Below are 13,214 nucleotides of genomic sequence, written 5' to 3' on the forward strand. Positions count from 1 at the left end.
CTCCACCCATCTGTTTTCATACAGAGTTTGAGAGGCTGCCAGTATGGAGTTAAAAGCTATGTTGTGTGTGGATTGTGTGTACATGCGTGCATGTCAGTGTTTTTGTTAGGAAAATGTGGTGCTGGATATTTGACAGGAAGTATTATAATTTAAGACGTTTGAGAAGTTTGCCGGACCCATATGCATTGGGTGGTTAGGGTTAGGGTGGTAACCTGATTAGGGCGTCCACCCATGGTGCTCAAAGTGACAGAAATAACATTTACATTATGGTAATTCATCGTAACAGAACATGCAACGATGCTCACGGTGAAGATGATAGAATAACTGTCCACACCGACATCTCCTCAGACAACAAGACGAGTAAAGAACAGCAGAATCACCAGCCTGTCAATCTAATATCCCCCACAATAGAACAGTTGACCTATTGGTCAGCTTGTGATTCTGTGCAAGAAAGAAATAGCCTATTCCAAACAGACTCTGGGTCAGATTTTTAATTGTCCAAAAGCCAGCTATAACCAGTTAACAGAAACCCTGGTGTGTGTGTGTGTGTGTGTGTGTGTGTGTGTGTGTGTGTGTGTGTGTGTGTGTGTGTGTGTGTGTGTGTGTGTGTGTGTGTGTGTGTGTGTGTGTGTGTGTGTGTGTGTGTGTGTGTGTGTGTGTGTGTGTGTGTGTGTGGTGGGGTCCTGTGTGAGTGAGAAAAAGAGCCAGCAAGTGTGTTTTGACATGTCTCTGGCCCTCAGTAACTCAGATGTCATTTTTCTCTGTTGTGTATATCCTGTGTGTTAGTTTGCCTACGACAAGGAGCAGGAGGTCAATGTGTTCTTCCACATCAAAGACCGAGACACAGAGAAGAAGATTGACAGCACTCTGACTGGTGAGTCAGACCGTCTGACACACTGGAGTTGATGCAGCGCTGCTGTTCAATGCACTGTTCAAACAACTGTTGATCCATTTCAACTCTTCCACCTTAATGGACCTGCGTTGGATAACCCCAGTATTGGACATGTTTAATATTCAGCCATTATTATTGTATTATTATTATTCATACATTGGGACAAAGTTCAAGCTTGTTTGAATAAGATGTGAACCCTGTACAGGCTGGTGGGTTATTGGTATGGAGTTGTTGCTTGATCCCTTTCCCCTTCTCTCAACCCCCCCCCCCCCCTGCTTCCCTCCCCCCTCCTCCTCTCTCCCATTCTACCTCTCCTCTCTCTACCTCTCTCTATCATCCACCTCTCCCCTGCTCTTCTCTACCTACTCTCCTCTCTCTCCATTCTACCCTCTTCTCTCTCCCTTCCTCCTCTCTTCCATTTTGCCTCCATTCTCTCTCCTCTCACTCTATCCTCCACCTCTCCCCTGCTCTTCTCTACCTACTCTCACTCCTCCTCTCTCCCATTCTACCCTCTCCCCCCTCTTCCATTCTACCCTCTCTCTCCTCACTCTATCCTCCACCTCTCCCCTGCTCTTCTCTACCTACTCTCACTCCTACTCTCTCCATTCTACCCTCTTCACTCTCCCCCTCCTCCTCTCTCCCATTCTACCTTCTCCTCTCTCTCTATCCTCCTCCTCTCCCCTTCCTCTCTCCTTTTCTTCCATCTCCTCTCTCTCCTCTCACTCTATCCTTTCTCTCCCTCTTCCTCTCCTCTCCATCTATTAGTGGTGTTGTATAACTGTTCTCTGGGTCGTGAGGACTGCAGCCTGTGTAAGAATGCTGACCCCAAATACAGCTGTGTGTGGTGTGCCAACATGAGGTCCTGTGTGTACAGAGAATTGTGCCGGTCCCAAGAACCAGCTCAGTGCCCCAACCCCAAGATCACTGAGGTGAGAACAGTCTCTGATTATCACTAGAGGTGTTCTCCTCTGTCTGGTGCACTCTTCCTTCCTGTCTTCTTCCCTTTAGCGGTCACTGTCTTACTCTTCTCTTACACATGCTGTCCTCAACTTTCCCATGTTCAATTTGGTTTAAATAATGCAAAAACAAAGTGTTGGAGAAGAAAGTAAAAGTGCAATATGTGCCATGTAAGAAAGCTAACGTTTCAGTTCCTTGCTCAGAACATGAGAACATATGAAAGCTGGTGGTTCCTTTTAACATGAGTCTTCAATATTCCCAGGTAAGAAGTTTGAGGTTGTAGTTATTATAGGAATTATAGGACTATTTCTCTCTATACCATTTGTATTTCATATACCTTTGACTATTGCATGTTCTTATAGGCACTTTAGTATTGCCAGCCTAATCTCGGGAATTGATAGGCTTGAAGTCATAAACAGAGCAATGCTTGAAGCATTGTGAAGAGCTGCTGGCAACCACAGGAAAGGGCTGTTTGAATGAATGCCTACAAGCCTGCTGCTGCCTACCACCACTCAGTCAGACTGCTCTATCCAATATCAAATCATAGACTTAACATAATAACACACAGAAATACGAGCCTTATGGCATTAATATGGTCAAATCCGGAAACAATCATTTCAAAAACAAAACGTTTATTTTTTCAATGAAATACGAAACCGTTCCGTATTTTATCAAATGCGCTACCCTTTGTCTAAATATTGCAGTTTCATTGCACAACCTTCAATGTTAAATCATAATTATGTAAAATTCTGGCAAATAATTACGGTCTTTGTTAGGAAGAAATGGTCTCCACACAGTTCACAACGAGCCAGGCGGCCCAAACTGCTGCATATACCCTGACTCTGGTGCACAGAATGCAAGAGAAGTGACACAATTTCCCTAGTTAAAATAAATTCATGTAAGCAGGCAATATTAACTAAATATGCATGTTTAAAAAATGTACTTCTGTATTGATTTTAAGAAAGGCATTGATGTTCATGGTTAGATACGTTGGTGCAACGACAGTGCTTTTTTCGCGAATACGCTTGTTAAATCACCCGTTTGGCGAAGTAGGCTATGATTTGATAATAAATTAACAGGCACCGCATCGATTATATGAAATGCAGGACAAGCTAGATAAACTAGTAATATCATCAACCATGTGTAGTTAACTAGTGATTATGTTAAGATTGATGTTTTTTTATAAAATAATTTTAATGCTAGCTAGCAACTTACCTTGGCTCCTTGCTGCACTCGCATAACAGGTGGTCAGTCTGCCACGCAGTCTCCTCGTGGAGTGCAATGTAATCGGCCATGATCGGTATTCAAAATGCCGGTTACCGATTGTATAACTTGAAATCGGCCATGCCGATTAATCGGTCGACCCCTACACTGAACTACTACTGTAACGACTGTTCTACTATATACACCCTGAACTACTACTGTAACGACTGTTCACTACTATATACACCCTGAACTACTACTGTAACGACTGTTCACTACTATATACACCCTGAACTACTACTGTAACGACTGTTCACTACTATATACACACTGAACTACTACTGTAACGACTGTTCTACTATATACACACTGAACTACTACTGTAACGACTGTTCACTACTATATACACACTGAACTACTACTGTAACGACTGTTCTACTATATACACACTGAACTACTACTGTAACGACTGTTCTACTATATACACACTGAACTACTACTGTAACAACTGTTCACTACTATATACACACTGAAATACTACTGTAATGACTGTTCTAATATATACACACTGAACTACTACTGTAACGACTGTTCACTACTATATACACACTGAACTACTACTGTAACGACTGTTCACTACTATATACACACTGAACTACTACTGTAACGACTGTTCTACTATATACACACTGAACTACTACTGTAACGACTGTTCTACTATATACACACTGAACTACTACTGTAACGACTGTTCACTACTATATACACTGAACTGAAATACCACCTTGTAATGACTGTTCTAATATATATACACTGAACTACTATTGTAAAGTGACTGTTCACTACTATATACACACTGAACTACTACTGATAAGACTGTTCACTACTATATACACCCTGAACTACTACTGTAACGACTGTTCTACTATATACACACTGAACTACTACTGTAATGACTGTTCACTACTATATACACACTGAACTACTACTGTAACGACTGTTCACTACTATATACACCCTGAACTACTACTGTAACGACTGTTCACTACTATATACACCCTGAACTACTACTGTAACGACTGTTCTACTATATACACACTGAACTACTACTGTAACGACTGTTCACTACTATATACACACTGAACTACTACTGTAACGACTGTTCACTACTATATACACACTGATCTACTACTGTAACGACTGTTCTACTATATACACCCTGAACTACTACTGTAAAGACTGTTCTACTATATACACCCTGAAATACTACTGTAACGACTGTTCTACTATATACACACTGAACTACTACTGTAACGACAGTTCTACTATATACACACTGAACTACTACTGTAACGACTGTTCTACTATATACACACTGATGGCACTGACCATTATATTCTATATTAATCTACCACACTCATCTAAATCATCCTCTCTCTCTCTCTTCCCCACAGATCATCCCTCGTTTCGGGCCTCTGAACGGTGGGATAGTGGTGACCATTAAAGGGTCTAACCTGGGCATAAAGAAGGAGGACATTAAGAAGGTGACGGTGGCTGGAGTGGACTGTGTTCACCAGGGGGACAGATACTCTGTCTCCACCAGGTATAGTGATAGTGGGGGTAAATGAATAATCACAGCTGTCGTCCAGGGGTTTCATCCCGTTGTCAAGATCAGTGGTTTCAAGTTTGTTTCCGTCCATTTTTGACAAGTTGACAAGATTGTGCAAAGCTGTCGTCAAGGCAAAGGGTGGCGACTTTTTAACAATCTCAAATATAACATGTATTTTGATTAACACATGTTTTGGTTACTACATGATTCCATATGTTATTTCATAGTTGTGATGTCTTCACTATAATTCTACAATGTAGAAAATAATAAATAAAGAAAAACCCTTGAATGAGTACAGTAGGTGTCCAAACTATTGACTGTACGTCTTTTCAACTTGAATTCACAACTGAAAATGAACCCGATTTAAACGTCTAGAAAATACATATTTTAGATGTCTTTTCAACATCATTTTGCTTACTGGGACTATTCTCGGTTTGTGAAGGGGGGGGTAGCATTTTTTGGTCTCGACAGAACGGCAAGGACCAGCCCTGCCTGTAATGGACTTTTATGTCCAGCGAATAACATATTTCATTAAAGACAACATGTACAGTATGTCTGCTTGTGTGTGTGGTGGAGAAACCGGGCCTTTGTCTTACTCCAGCTGTTCTGTGTCTTCTCCAGTGTTGTGTGTGAGATCGGTCCGGTCCGGTCTTCAGTGGACCACCCAGGTCCCATCTACCAGGGGGTAGTGGAGGTGGAGGTGGAGGGGGGCAGGAGAGGACGTTCAGAGGTCCTCTTCACCTACAGGGTACGTTTCATACGGCTACAGGGCCATTCTTTACCCCAACATGACTCCTAACTGTTGTAAGAGTCACACTGCAGGAGTGATCTGATGTTTCATACTGTACATGGCTCTTAGTGTGGTTAAAGCTCTGCTCAGTGCTCATACAGCCACTATGTTAGTCTCTCTCTGCTGGTTTTACATCTCCACGTTCATCAATGTACTTAGTTCTTAGGAGATGCTCTTAAAATTCAGAATAGCATCTGTTGAAAGGAAACAGAATTTAACGGGGGAATTTAACGAGTATAATGATTGACTCAAAACCACATCTATAATGGGAGCCTATTTCACTTCATGGTAAATATTTACACTAATTTATTTTGGGGTTCGTATTTTCTTGTTTGTTTGTTTCTGCCAAAATAACAATGTCCCCATGAGAATGTACTGAGCTACTTATCATTCTTATAGATTTGATCAAAGCTTCAGATTTTCTAGGGAACATAACATTCTTTTGTTCTCTCTCGCTCTCGTTCTCTCTCTGGCTCTCGTTTGCTCTCTGGCTCTCGTTTGCTCTCTGGCTCTCGTTTGCTCTCTGGCTCTCGTTTGCTCTCTCGCTCTCGTTTGCTCTCTGGCTCTCGTTTGCTCTCTGGCTCTCGTTCTCTCTCTGGCTCTCGTTTGCTCTCTGGCTCTCGTTTGCTCTCTGGCTCTCGTTTGCTCTCTGGCTCTCGTTCTCTCTCTGGCTCTCGTTTGCTCTCTGGCTCTCGTTCTCTCTCTGGCTCTCGTTTGCTCTCTGGCTCTCGTTTGCTCTCTGGCTCTCGTTTGCTCTCTGGCTCTCGTTTGCTCTCTGGCTCTCGTTTGCTCTCTGGCTCTCGTTTGCTCTCTGGCTCTCGTTTGCTCTCTGGCTCTCGTTTGCTCTCTGGCTCTCGTTATCTCTCTGGCTCTCGTTCGCTCTCTGGCTCTCGTTATCTCTCTGGCTCTCGTTCGCTCTCTGGCTCTCGTTCTCTCTCTGGCTCTCGTTCTCTCTCTGGCTCTCGTTCTCTCTCTGGCTCTCGTTCTCTCTCTCGCTCTCGTTCTCTCTCTCGCTCTCGTTCTCTCTCTCGCTCTCGTTCGCTCTCTCGCTCTCGTTCTCTCTCTCGCTCTCGTTCTCTCTCGCTCTCGTTCTCTCTCTCGCTCTCGTTCTCTCTCTCGCTCTCGTTTGCTCTCTGGCTCTCGTTTGCTCTCTGGCTCTCGTTCTCTCTCTGGCTCTCGTTTGCTCTCTGGCTCTCGTTTGCTCTCTGGCTCTCGTTCTCTCTCTGGCTCTCGTTCTCTCTCTGGCTCTCGTTCTCTCTCTGGCTCTCGTTCTCTCTCTGGCTCTCGTTCTCTCTCTGGCTCTCGTTCTCTCTCTGGCTCTCGTTCGCTCTCTGGCTCTCGTTTGCTCTCTCGCTCTCGTTCTCTCTCTGGCTCTCGTTTGCTCTCTGGCTCTCGTTTGCTCTCTGGCTCTCGTTTGCTCTCTCGCTCTCGTCCTCGCTCTCGTTCTCTCTCTGGCTCTCGTTTGCTCTCTCGCTCTCGTTTGCTCTCTGGCTCTCGTTTGCTCTCTGGCTCTCGTTCTCTCTCTGGCTCTCATTCTCTCTCTGGCTCTCGTTCTCTCTCTGGCTCTCGTTTGCTCTCTGGCTCTCTGTCTGTCTCTTCGTCGTTTTAAGTTGGTCTGCTCCAGATCTGGCTGTCTACTCGCAACACTTAGTACTGTTTGATGAGAAAATACAGTACTAAGTGATGTTCAGTAGCTGTGTTGTGGTGATAAAATACTAAGTGGTGTTCAGTAGCTGTGTTGTGGTGATAAAGTGGTGTTCAGTAGCTGTGTTGTGGTGATAAAGTGGTGTTCAGTAGCTGTGTTGTGGTGACAAAGTACTAAGTGGTGTTCAGTAGCTGTGTTGTGGTGATAAAGTGGTGTTCAGTAGCTGTGTTGTGGTGATAAAGTGGTGTTCAGTAGCTGTGTTGTGGTGTTCAGTAGCTGTGTTGTGGTGATAAAGTACTAAGTGGTGTTCAGTAGCTGTGTTGTGGTGATAAAGTACTAAGTGGTGTTCAGTAGCTGTGTTGTGGTGATAAAGTGGTGTTCAGTAGCTGTGTTGTGGTGATAAAATACTAAGTGGTGTTCAGTAGCTGTGTTGTGGTGATAAAGTGGTGTTCAGTAGCTGTGTTGTGGTGATAAAGTGGTGTTCAGTAGCTGTGTTGTGGAAAATAAAGTACTGAGTGGTGTTCAGTAGCTGTGTTGTGGTGATAAAGTGGTGTTCAGTAGCTGTGTTGTGGTGTTTAGTAGCTGTGTTGTGGTGATAAAGTGGTGTCCAGTAGCTGTGTTGTGGTGATAAAGTACTGAGTGGTGTTCAGTAGCTGTGTTGTGGTGATAAAGTGGTGTTCAGTAGCTGTGTTGTGGTGATAAAGTACTAAGTGGTGTTCAGTAGCTGTGTTGTGGTGATAAAGTGGTGTTCAGTAGCTGTGTTGTGGTGATAAAGTGGTGTTCAGTAGCTGTGTTGTGGTGATAAAATACTAAGTGGTGTTCAGTAGCTGTGTTGTGGTGATAAAGTACTAAGTGGTGTTCAGTAGCTGCGTTGTGGTGATAAAGTACATTTACATTTTACATTTAAGTCATTTAGCAGACGCTCTTATCCAGAGCGACTTACAAATTGGTGCATTCACCTTATGACATCCAGTAGCCACTTTACAATAGTGCATCTAAATCTTAAAGGGGGGGGGTGAGAAGGATTACTTATCCTATCCTAGGTATTCCTTAAAGAGGTGGGGTTTCAGGTGTCTCCGGAAGGTGGTGATTGACTCCGCTGTCCTGGCGTCGTGAGGGAGTTTGTTCCACCATTGGGGGGCCAGAGCAGCGAACAGTTTTGACTGGGCTGAGCGGGAACTGTACTTCCTCAGTGGTAGGGAGGCGAGCAGGCCAGAGGTGGATGAACGCAGTGCCCTTGTTTGGGTGTAGGGCCTGATCAGAGCCTGGAGGTACTGAGGTGCCGTTCCCCTCACAGCTCCGTAGGCAAGCACCATGGTCTTGTAGCGGATGCGAGCTTCAACTGGAAGCCAGTGGAGAGAGCAGAGGAGCGGGGTGACGTGAGAGAACTTGGGAAGGTTGAACACCAGACGGGCTGCGGCGTTCTGGATGAGTTGTAGGGGTTTAATGGCACAGGCAGGGAGTCCAGCCAACAGCGAGTTGCAATAATCCAGACGGGAGATGACAAGTGCCTGGATTAGGACCTGCGCCGCTGAGTGGTGTTCAGTAGCTGTGTTGTGGTGATAAAGTGGTGTTCAGTAGCAGTGTTGTGGTGATAAAGTACTAAGTAGTGTTCAGTAGCTGTGTTGTGGTGATAAAGTGGTGTTCAGTAGCAGTGTTGTGGTGATAAAGTGGTGTTCAGTAGCAGTGTTGTGGTGATAAAGTGGTGTTCAGTAGCAGTGTTGTGGTGATAAAGTGGTATTCAGTAGCTGCGTTGTGGTGACAAAGTACTGCTATTGTGGTGATAAAATACTAAGTGGTGTTAGGTAGCTGTGTTGTGGTGATAAAGTGGTGTTAGGTAGCTGTGTTGTGGTGTTCAGTAGCTGTGCTGTGGTGATAAAGTGGTGTTCAGTAGCTGTGTTGTGGTGATAAAGTGGTGTTAGGTAGCTGTGTTGTAGTGTTCAGTAGCTGTGTTGTGGTGATAAACCAGTGAAGGGGAATGGGACGTGACATGAGGTCTAACTGGTGGTCCCAGTGGGCTCTGGGTTGTTAGACAGTGGGCTCTGGGTTGTTAGACAGTGGGCTCTGGGTTGTTAGACAGTGGGCTCTGGGTTGTTAGACAGTGGGCTCTGGGTTGTTAGACAGTGGGCTCTGGGTTGTTAGACAGTGGGCTCTGGGTTGTTAGACAGTGGGCTCTGGGTTGTTAGACAGTGGGCTCTGGGTTGTTAGACAGTGGGCTCTGGGTTGTTAGACAGTGGGCTCTGGGTTGTTAGACAGTGGGCTCTGGGTTGTTAGACAGTGGGCTCTGGGTTGTTAGACAGTGGGCTCTGGGTTGTTAGACAGTGGGCTCTGGGTTGTTAGACAGTGGGCTCTGGGTTGTTGGAAAGTGGGCTCTGGGTTGTTGGACAGTGGGCTCTGGGTTGTTGGACAGTGGGCTCTGGGTTGTTGGACAGTGGGCTCTGGGTTGTTGGAAAGTGGGCTCTGGGTTGTTAGACAGTGGGCTCTGGGTTGTTAGACAGTGGGCTCTGGGTTGTTAGACAGTGGGCTCTGGGTTGTTAGACAGTGGGCTCTGGGTTGTTAGACAGTGGGCTCTGGGTTGTTAGACAGTGGGCTCTGGGTTGTTAGACAGTGGGCTCTGGGTTGTTAGACAGTGGGCTCTGGGTTGTTAGACAGTGGGCTCTGGGTTGTTAGACAGTGGGCTCTGGGTTGTTAGACAGTGGGCTCTGGGTTGTTAGACAGTGGGCTCTGGGTTGTTAGACAGTGAGCTCTGGGTTGTTGGAAAGTGGGCTCTGGGTTGTTGGACAGTGGGCTCTGGTTTGTTGGACAGTGGGCTCTGGTTTGTTGGACAGTGGGCTCTGGGTTGTTGGACAGTGGGCTCTGGGTTGTTAGACAGTGGGCTCTGGGTTGTTAGACAGTGGGCTCTGGGTTGTTAGACAGTGGGCTCTGGGTTGTTAGACAGTGGGCTCTGGGTTGTTGGAAAGTGGGCTCTGGGTTGTTGGACAGTGGGCTCTGGGTTGTTGGACAGTGGGCTCTGGGTTGTTGGACAGTGGGCTCTGGGTTGTTGGACAGTGGGCTCTGGGTTGTTAGACAGTGGGCTCTGGGTTGTTAGACAGTGGGCTCTGGGTTGTTAGACAGTGGGCTCTGGGTTGTTAGACAGTGGGCTCTGGGTTGTTAGACAGTGGGCTCTGGGTTGTTAGACAGTGGGCTCTGGGTTGTTAGACAGTGGGCTCTGGGTTGTTAGACAGTGGGCTCTGGGTTGTTAGACAGTGGGCTCTGGGTTGTTGGAAAGTGGGCTCTGGGTTGTTGGACAGTGGGCTCTGGGTTGTTGGACAGTGGGCTCTGGTTTGTTGGACAGTGGGCTCTGGGTTGTTGGACAGTGGGCTCTGGGTTGTTGGACAGTGGGCTCTGGGTTGTTGGACAGTGGGCTCTGGGTTGTTAGACAGTGGGCTCTGGGTTGTTAGACAGTGGGCTCTGGGTTGTTGGACAGTGGGCTCTGGGTTGTTGGACAGTGGGCTCTGGGTTGTTGGACAGTGGGCTCTGGGTTGTTGGACAGTGGGCTCTGGGTTGTTGGACAGTGGGCTCTGGGTTGTTGGACAGTGGGCTCTGGGTTGTTGGACAGTGGGCTCTGGGTTGTTGGACAGTGGGCTCTGGGTTGTTGGACAGTGGGCTCTGGGTTGTTGGACAGTGGGCTCTGGGTTGTTGGACAGTGGGCTCTGGGTTGTTGGACAGTGCGCTCTGGGTTGTTAACTGTAAAAGACTTTGGATGAAAACATCTGCTAAATAACCATATAGAATGTTAGAAGGTCAGGAGAGGAGTTTTTCCTTGTCAGGTCATGCAGTCAAGAAAACATCCAGGACCTAAGTATGTTACCTTATCACTGATGTCTCATCTCTTATCCCCTCCAGGACCCCATCCCTGAGAAAGTTTCCCCCCTGAAGGGCCCTGTGGCCGGGGGAACAGTCATCACCATCTCTGGGAAACACCTGGATACGGCAAACAAGAATGATGTCATTGTCACAGTGGGGGGAACGCCCTGTGAAGTGTAAGGATGATCATACTTGTCTTCCAACCCCTGCAGGTTACTGTCTGGACAGGTTGCCTGAGTCATGTCCTATTCTCTTCTTCTCTCAAGGCCGATCTCTGAAATATATTAGCCATACAGTAAATGTGTTTGACTTGTTCCTTTGAGATGACCTTCTCTCCCCTCAACACTACGACCCCTGTTTGACCTTTCCCATGATGCTCTCTGTCCCCGTTTCTCCCTCAGGTTGTCGTTTGGCAGTGAGATCACCTGTAAGACAGGTGTATACAAGGGACAAAAGGTTCCATTGGAGTCCCTGAGAGTCTCGGTGAAGTATGGGAAGAGCACCACCAAGGACGTCCCCGTCACCTTCAACTTCCAGTACTCCGAGAACCCCAAACTCACGGACTACAGCCCCAAGACCAGCTTCGTATGGTGAGTGGAGTCCACAGTGCCCCAGAGAGGGTGGAAGTCAAAGCGCTTCTTTAAGCCAAGCTTGAGTTGAATGCAAAACACTTTTAAGCGGATAATTAAATGGCCGTTTCTTATTGGACACATTCAAAACGTTTCAAGAGGTTTCTCCTGTGTTGTGCTTCCTAACATGACCCTGATATATGGTGTCGTCATCTAGTGTTTCAGTGGAGGCAGGAGGATTACATGTTAGTCATTTAGCAGACGTTCTTATCCAGAGCCGCATAATTAGTGCCGTCATCTTGAGATGGCTAGGTGGGACAACCCCATGGGGCGGCAGGTAGCCTAGTGGTTAGAGCGTTGGACAGGTAACCGGGAGGTTGCAAGGTTGTATCCGCGAGCTGACAAGGTACAAATCTGTCGTTCTGCCCCTGAACAAGGCAGTTAACCCACTGTTCCTAGGTCGTCATTGAAAATGAGAATTTGTTCTTAACTGACTTGCCTGGTTAAATAAAAATGAATCAGTCATAGTACTGGAAGGACATGTTTCATCTGTCTATATCTTCAAAGTCCCAGCTAGTAAGAGAGAAAAGAGTCAAGTGCGAGTGTTGGTTCACAAAATATGTTTTCAGAAGACGGACAGGGACTCTGCTGTCCTAGCTTCAGGGGGAAGCTGGTTCCACCATTGGGGTGCCAGGACAGAGAAGAGGTTGGACTGGGCTGAGCTGGAGCTGCCCTCCCGTAGGGGTAGGAGAGCCAAGAGACCAGAGGTGGCAGAACAGAGTACTCTGGTTAGGATGTAGGGTTTGAACACAGCCTGAAGGTAGGGAGGGTCAGGTCCTCTTGCTGCTCCGTAGGTAAGTACCAGGGTCTTGTGGTGGATTCAGCTTTGACTGGAAGCCAGTGCAGTGTGTGGAGGAGCGGGCTGACATGGGTGAAGTTAGGAAGGTTGAACATCAGGGGGCTGACATGGGAGAAGTTAGGAAGGATGAACATCAGGGGGCTGACATGGGAGAAGTTAGGAAGGTTGAACATCAGGGGGCTGACATGGGAGAAGTTAGGAAGGATGAACATCAGGGAGCTGCAGCGTTCTGCTGAGTTGCACAGGTTTGATGGCACAAGCAGGGAGCTCAGCCAACAGAGAGTTGCTGTAGGATCGTGTGTGTTGTTTTCAGAGCTGATGTGTGTGTTGTGTGGTGTTTCAGTGGAGGCAGGAGGATCGTGTGTGTTGTTTTCAGAGCTGACATGTGTGTTGTCTGGTGTTTCAGTGGAGGCAGGAGGATCGTGTGTGTTGTTTTCAGAGCTGACGTGTGTGTTGTCTGGTGTTTCAGTGGAGGCAGGAGGATCGTGTGTGTTGTATTGAGAGCTGACGTGTGTGTTGTCTGGTGTTTCAGTGGAGGCAGGAGGATCGTGTGTGTTGTATTGAGAGCTGACGTGTGTGTTGTCTGGTGTTTCATTGGAGGCAGGAGGATCGTGTGTGTTGTATTGAGAGCTGACGTGTGTGTTGTCTGGTGTTTCAGTGGAGGCAGGAGGATCGTGTGTGTTGTATTGAGAGCTGACGTGTGTGTTGTCTGGTGTTTCAGTGGAGGCAGGAGGATCGTGTGTGTTGTATTGAGAGCTGACGTGTGTGTTGTCTGGTGTTTCAGTGGAGGCAGGAGGATCGTGTGTGTTGTATTGAGAGCTGACGTGTGTGTTGTCTGGTGTTT

At 46.8% G+C, this 13,214-nt stretch overlaps 1 protein-coding gene across 1 annotated transcript in view; it reads left to right on the forward strand.

Moving 5' to 3' along the window:
• The window catches only part of LOC124021087 (plexin-B2-like), a 73,101-nt gene that overhangs the window by 27,342 nt on the left and 32,545 nt on the right, over positions 1 to 13,214 (forward strand). Inside the window, exons 14-19 of the mRNA XM_046336416.1 lie at positions 787 to 874; positions 1,658 to 1,821; positions 4,507 to 4,655; positions 5,283 to 5,409; positions 10,982 to 11,118; positions 11,344 to 11,532. Coding sequence (XP_046192372.1) covers positions 787 to 874; positions 1,658 to 1,821; positions 4,507 to 4,655; positions 5,283 to 5,409; positions 10,982 to 11,118; positions 11,344 to 11,532 — 854 coding nt within the window. The remainder of the gene's footprint in view (positions 1 to 786; positions 875 to 1,657; positions 1,822 to 4,506; positions 4,656 to 5,282; positions 5,410 to 10,981; positions 11,119 to 11,343; positions 11,533 to 13,214) is intronic.

Source organism: Oncorhynchus gorbuscha, unplaced genomic scaffold, assembly GCF_021184085.1.
Source record: "Oncorhynchus gorbuscha isolate QuinsamMale2020 ecotype Even-year unplaced genomic scaffold, OgorEven_v1.0 Un_scaffold_1041, whole genome shotgun sequence".
Classification (NCBI taxonomy): Eukaryota; Metazoa; Chordata; class Actinopteri; order Salmoniformes; family Salmonidae; genus Oncorhynchus; species Oncorhynchus gorbuscha.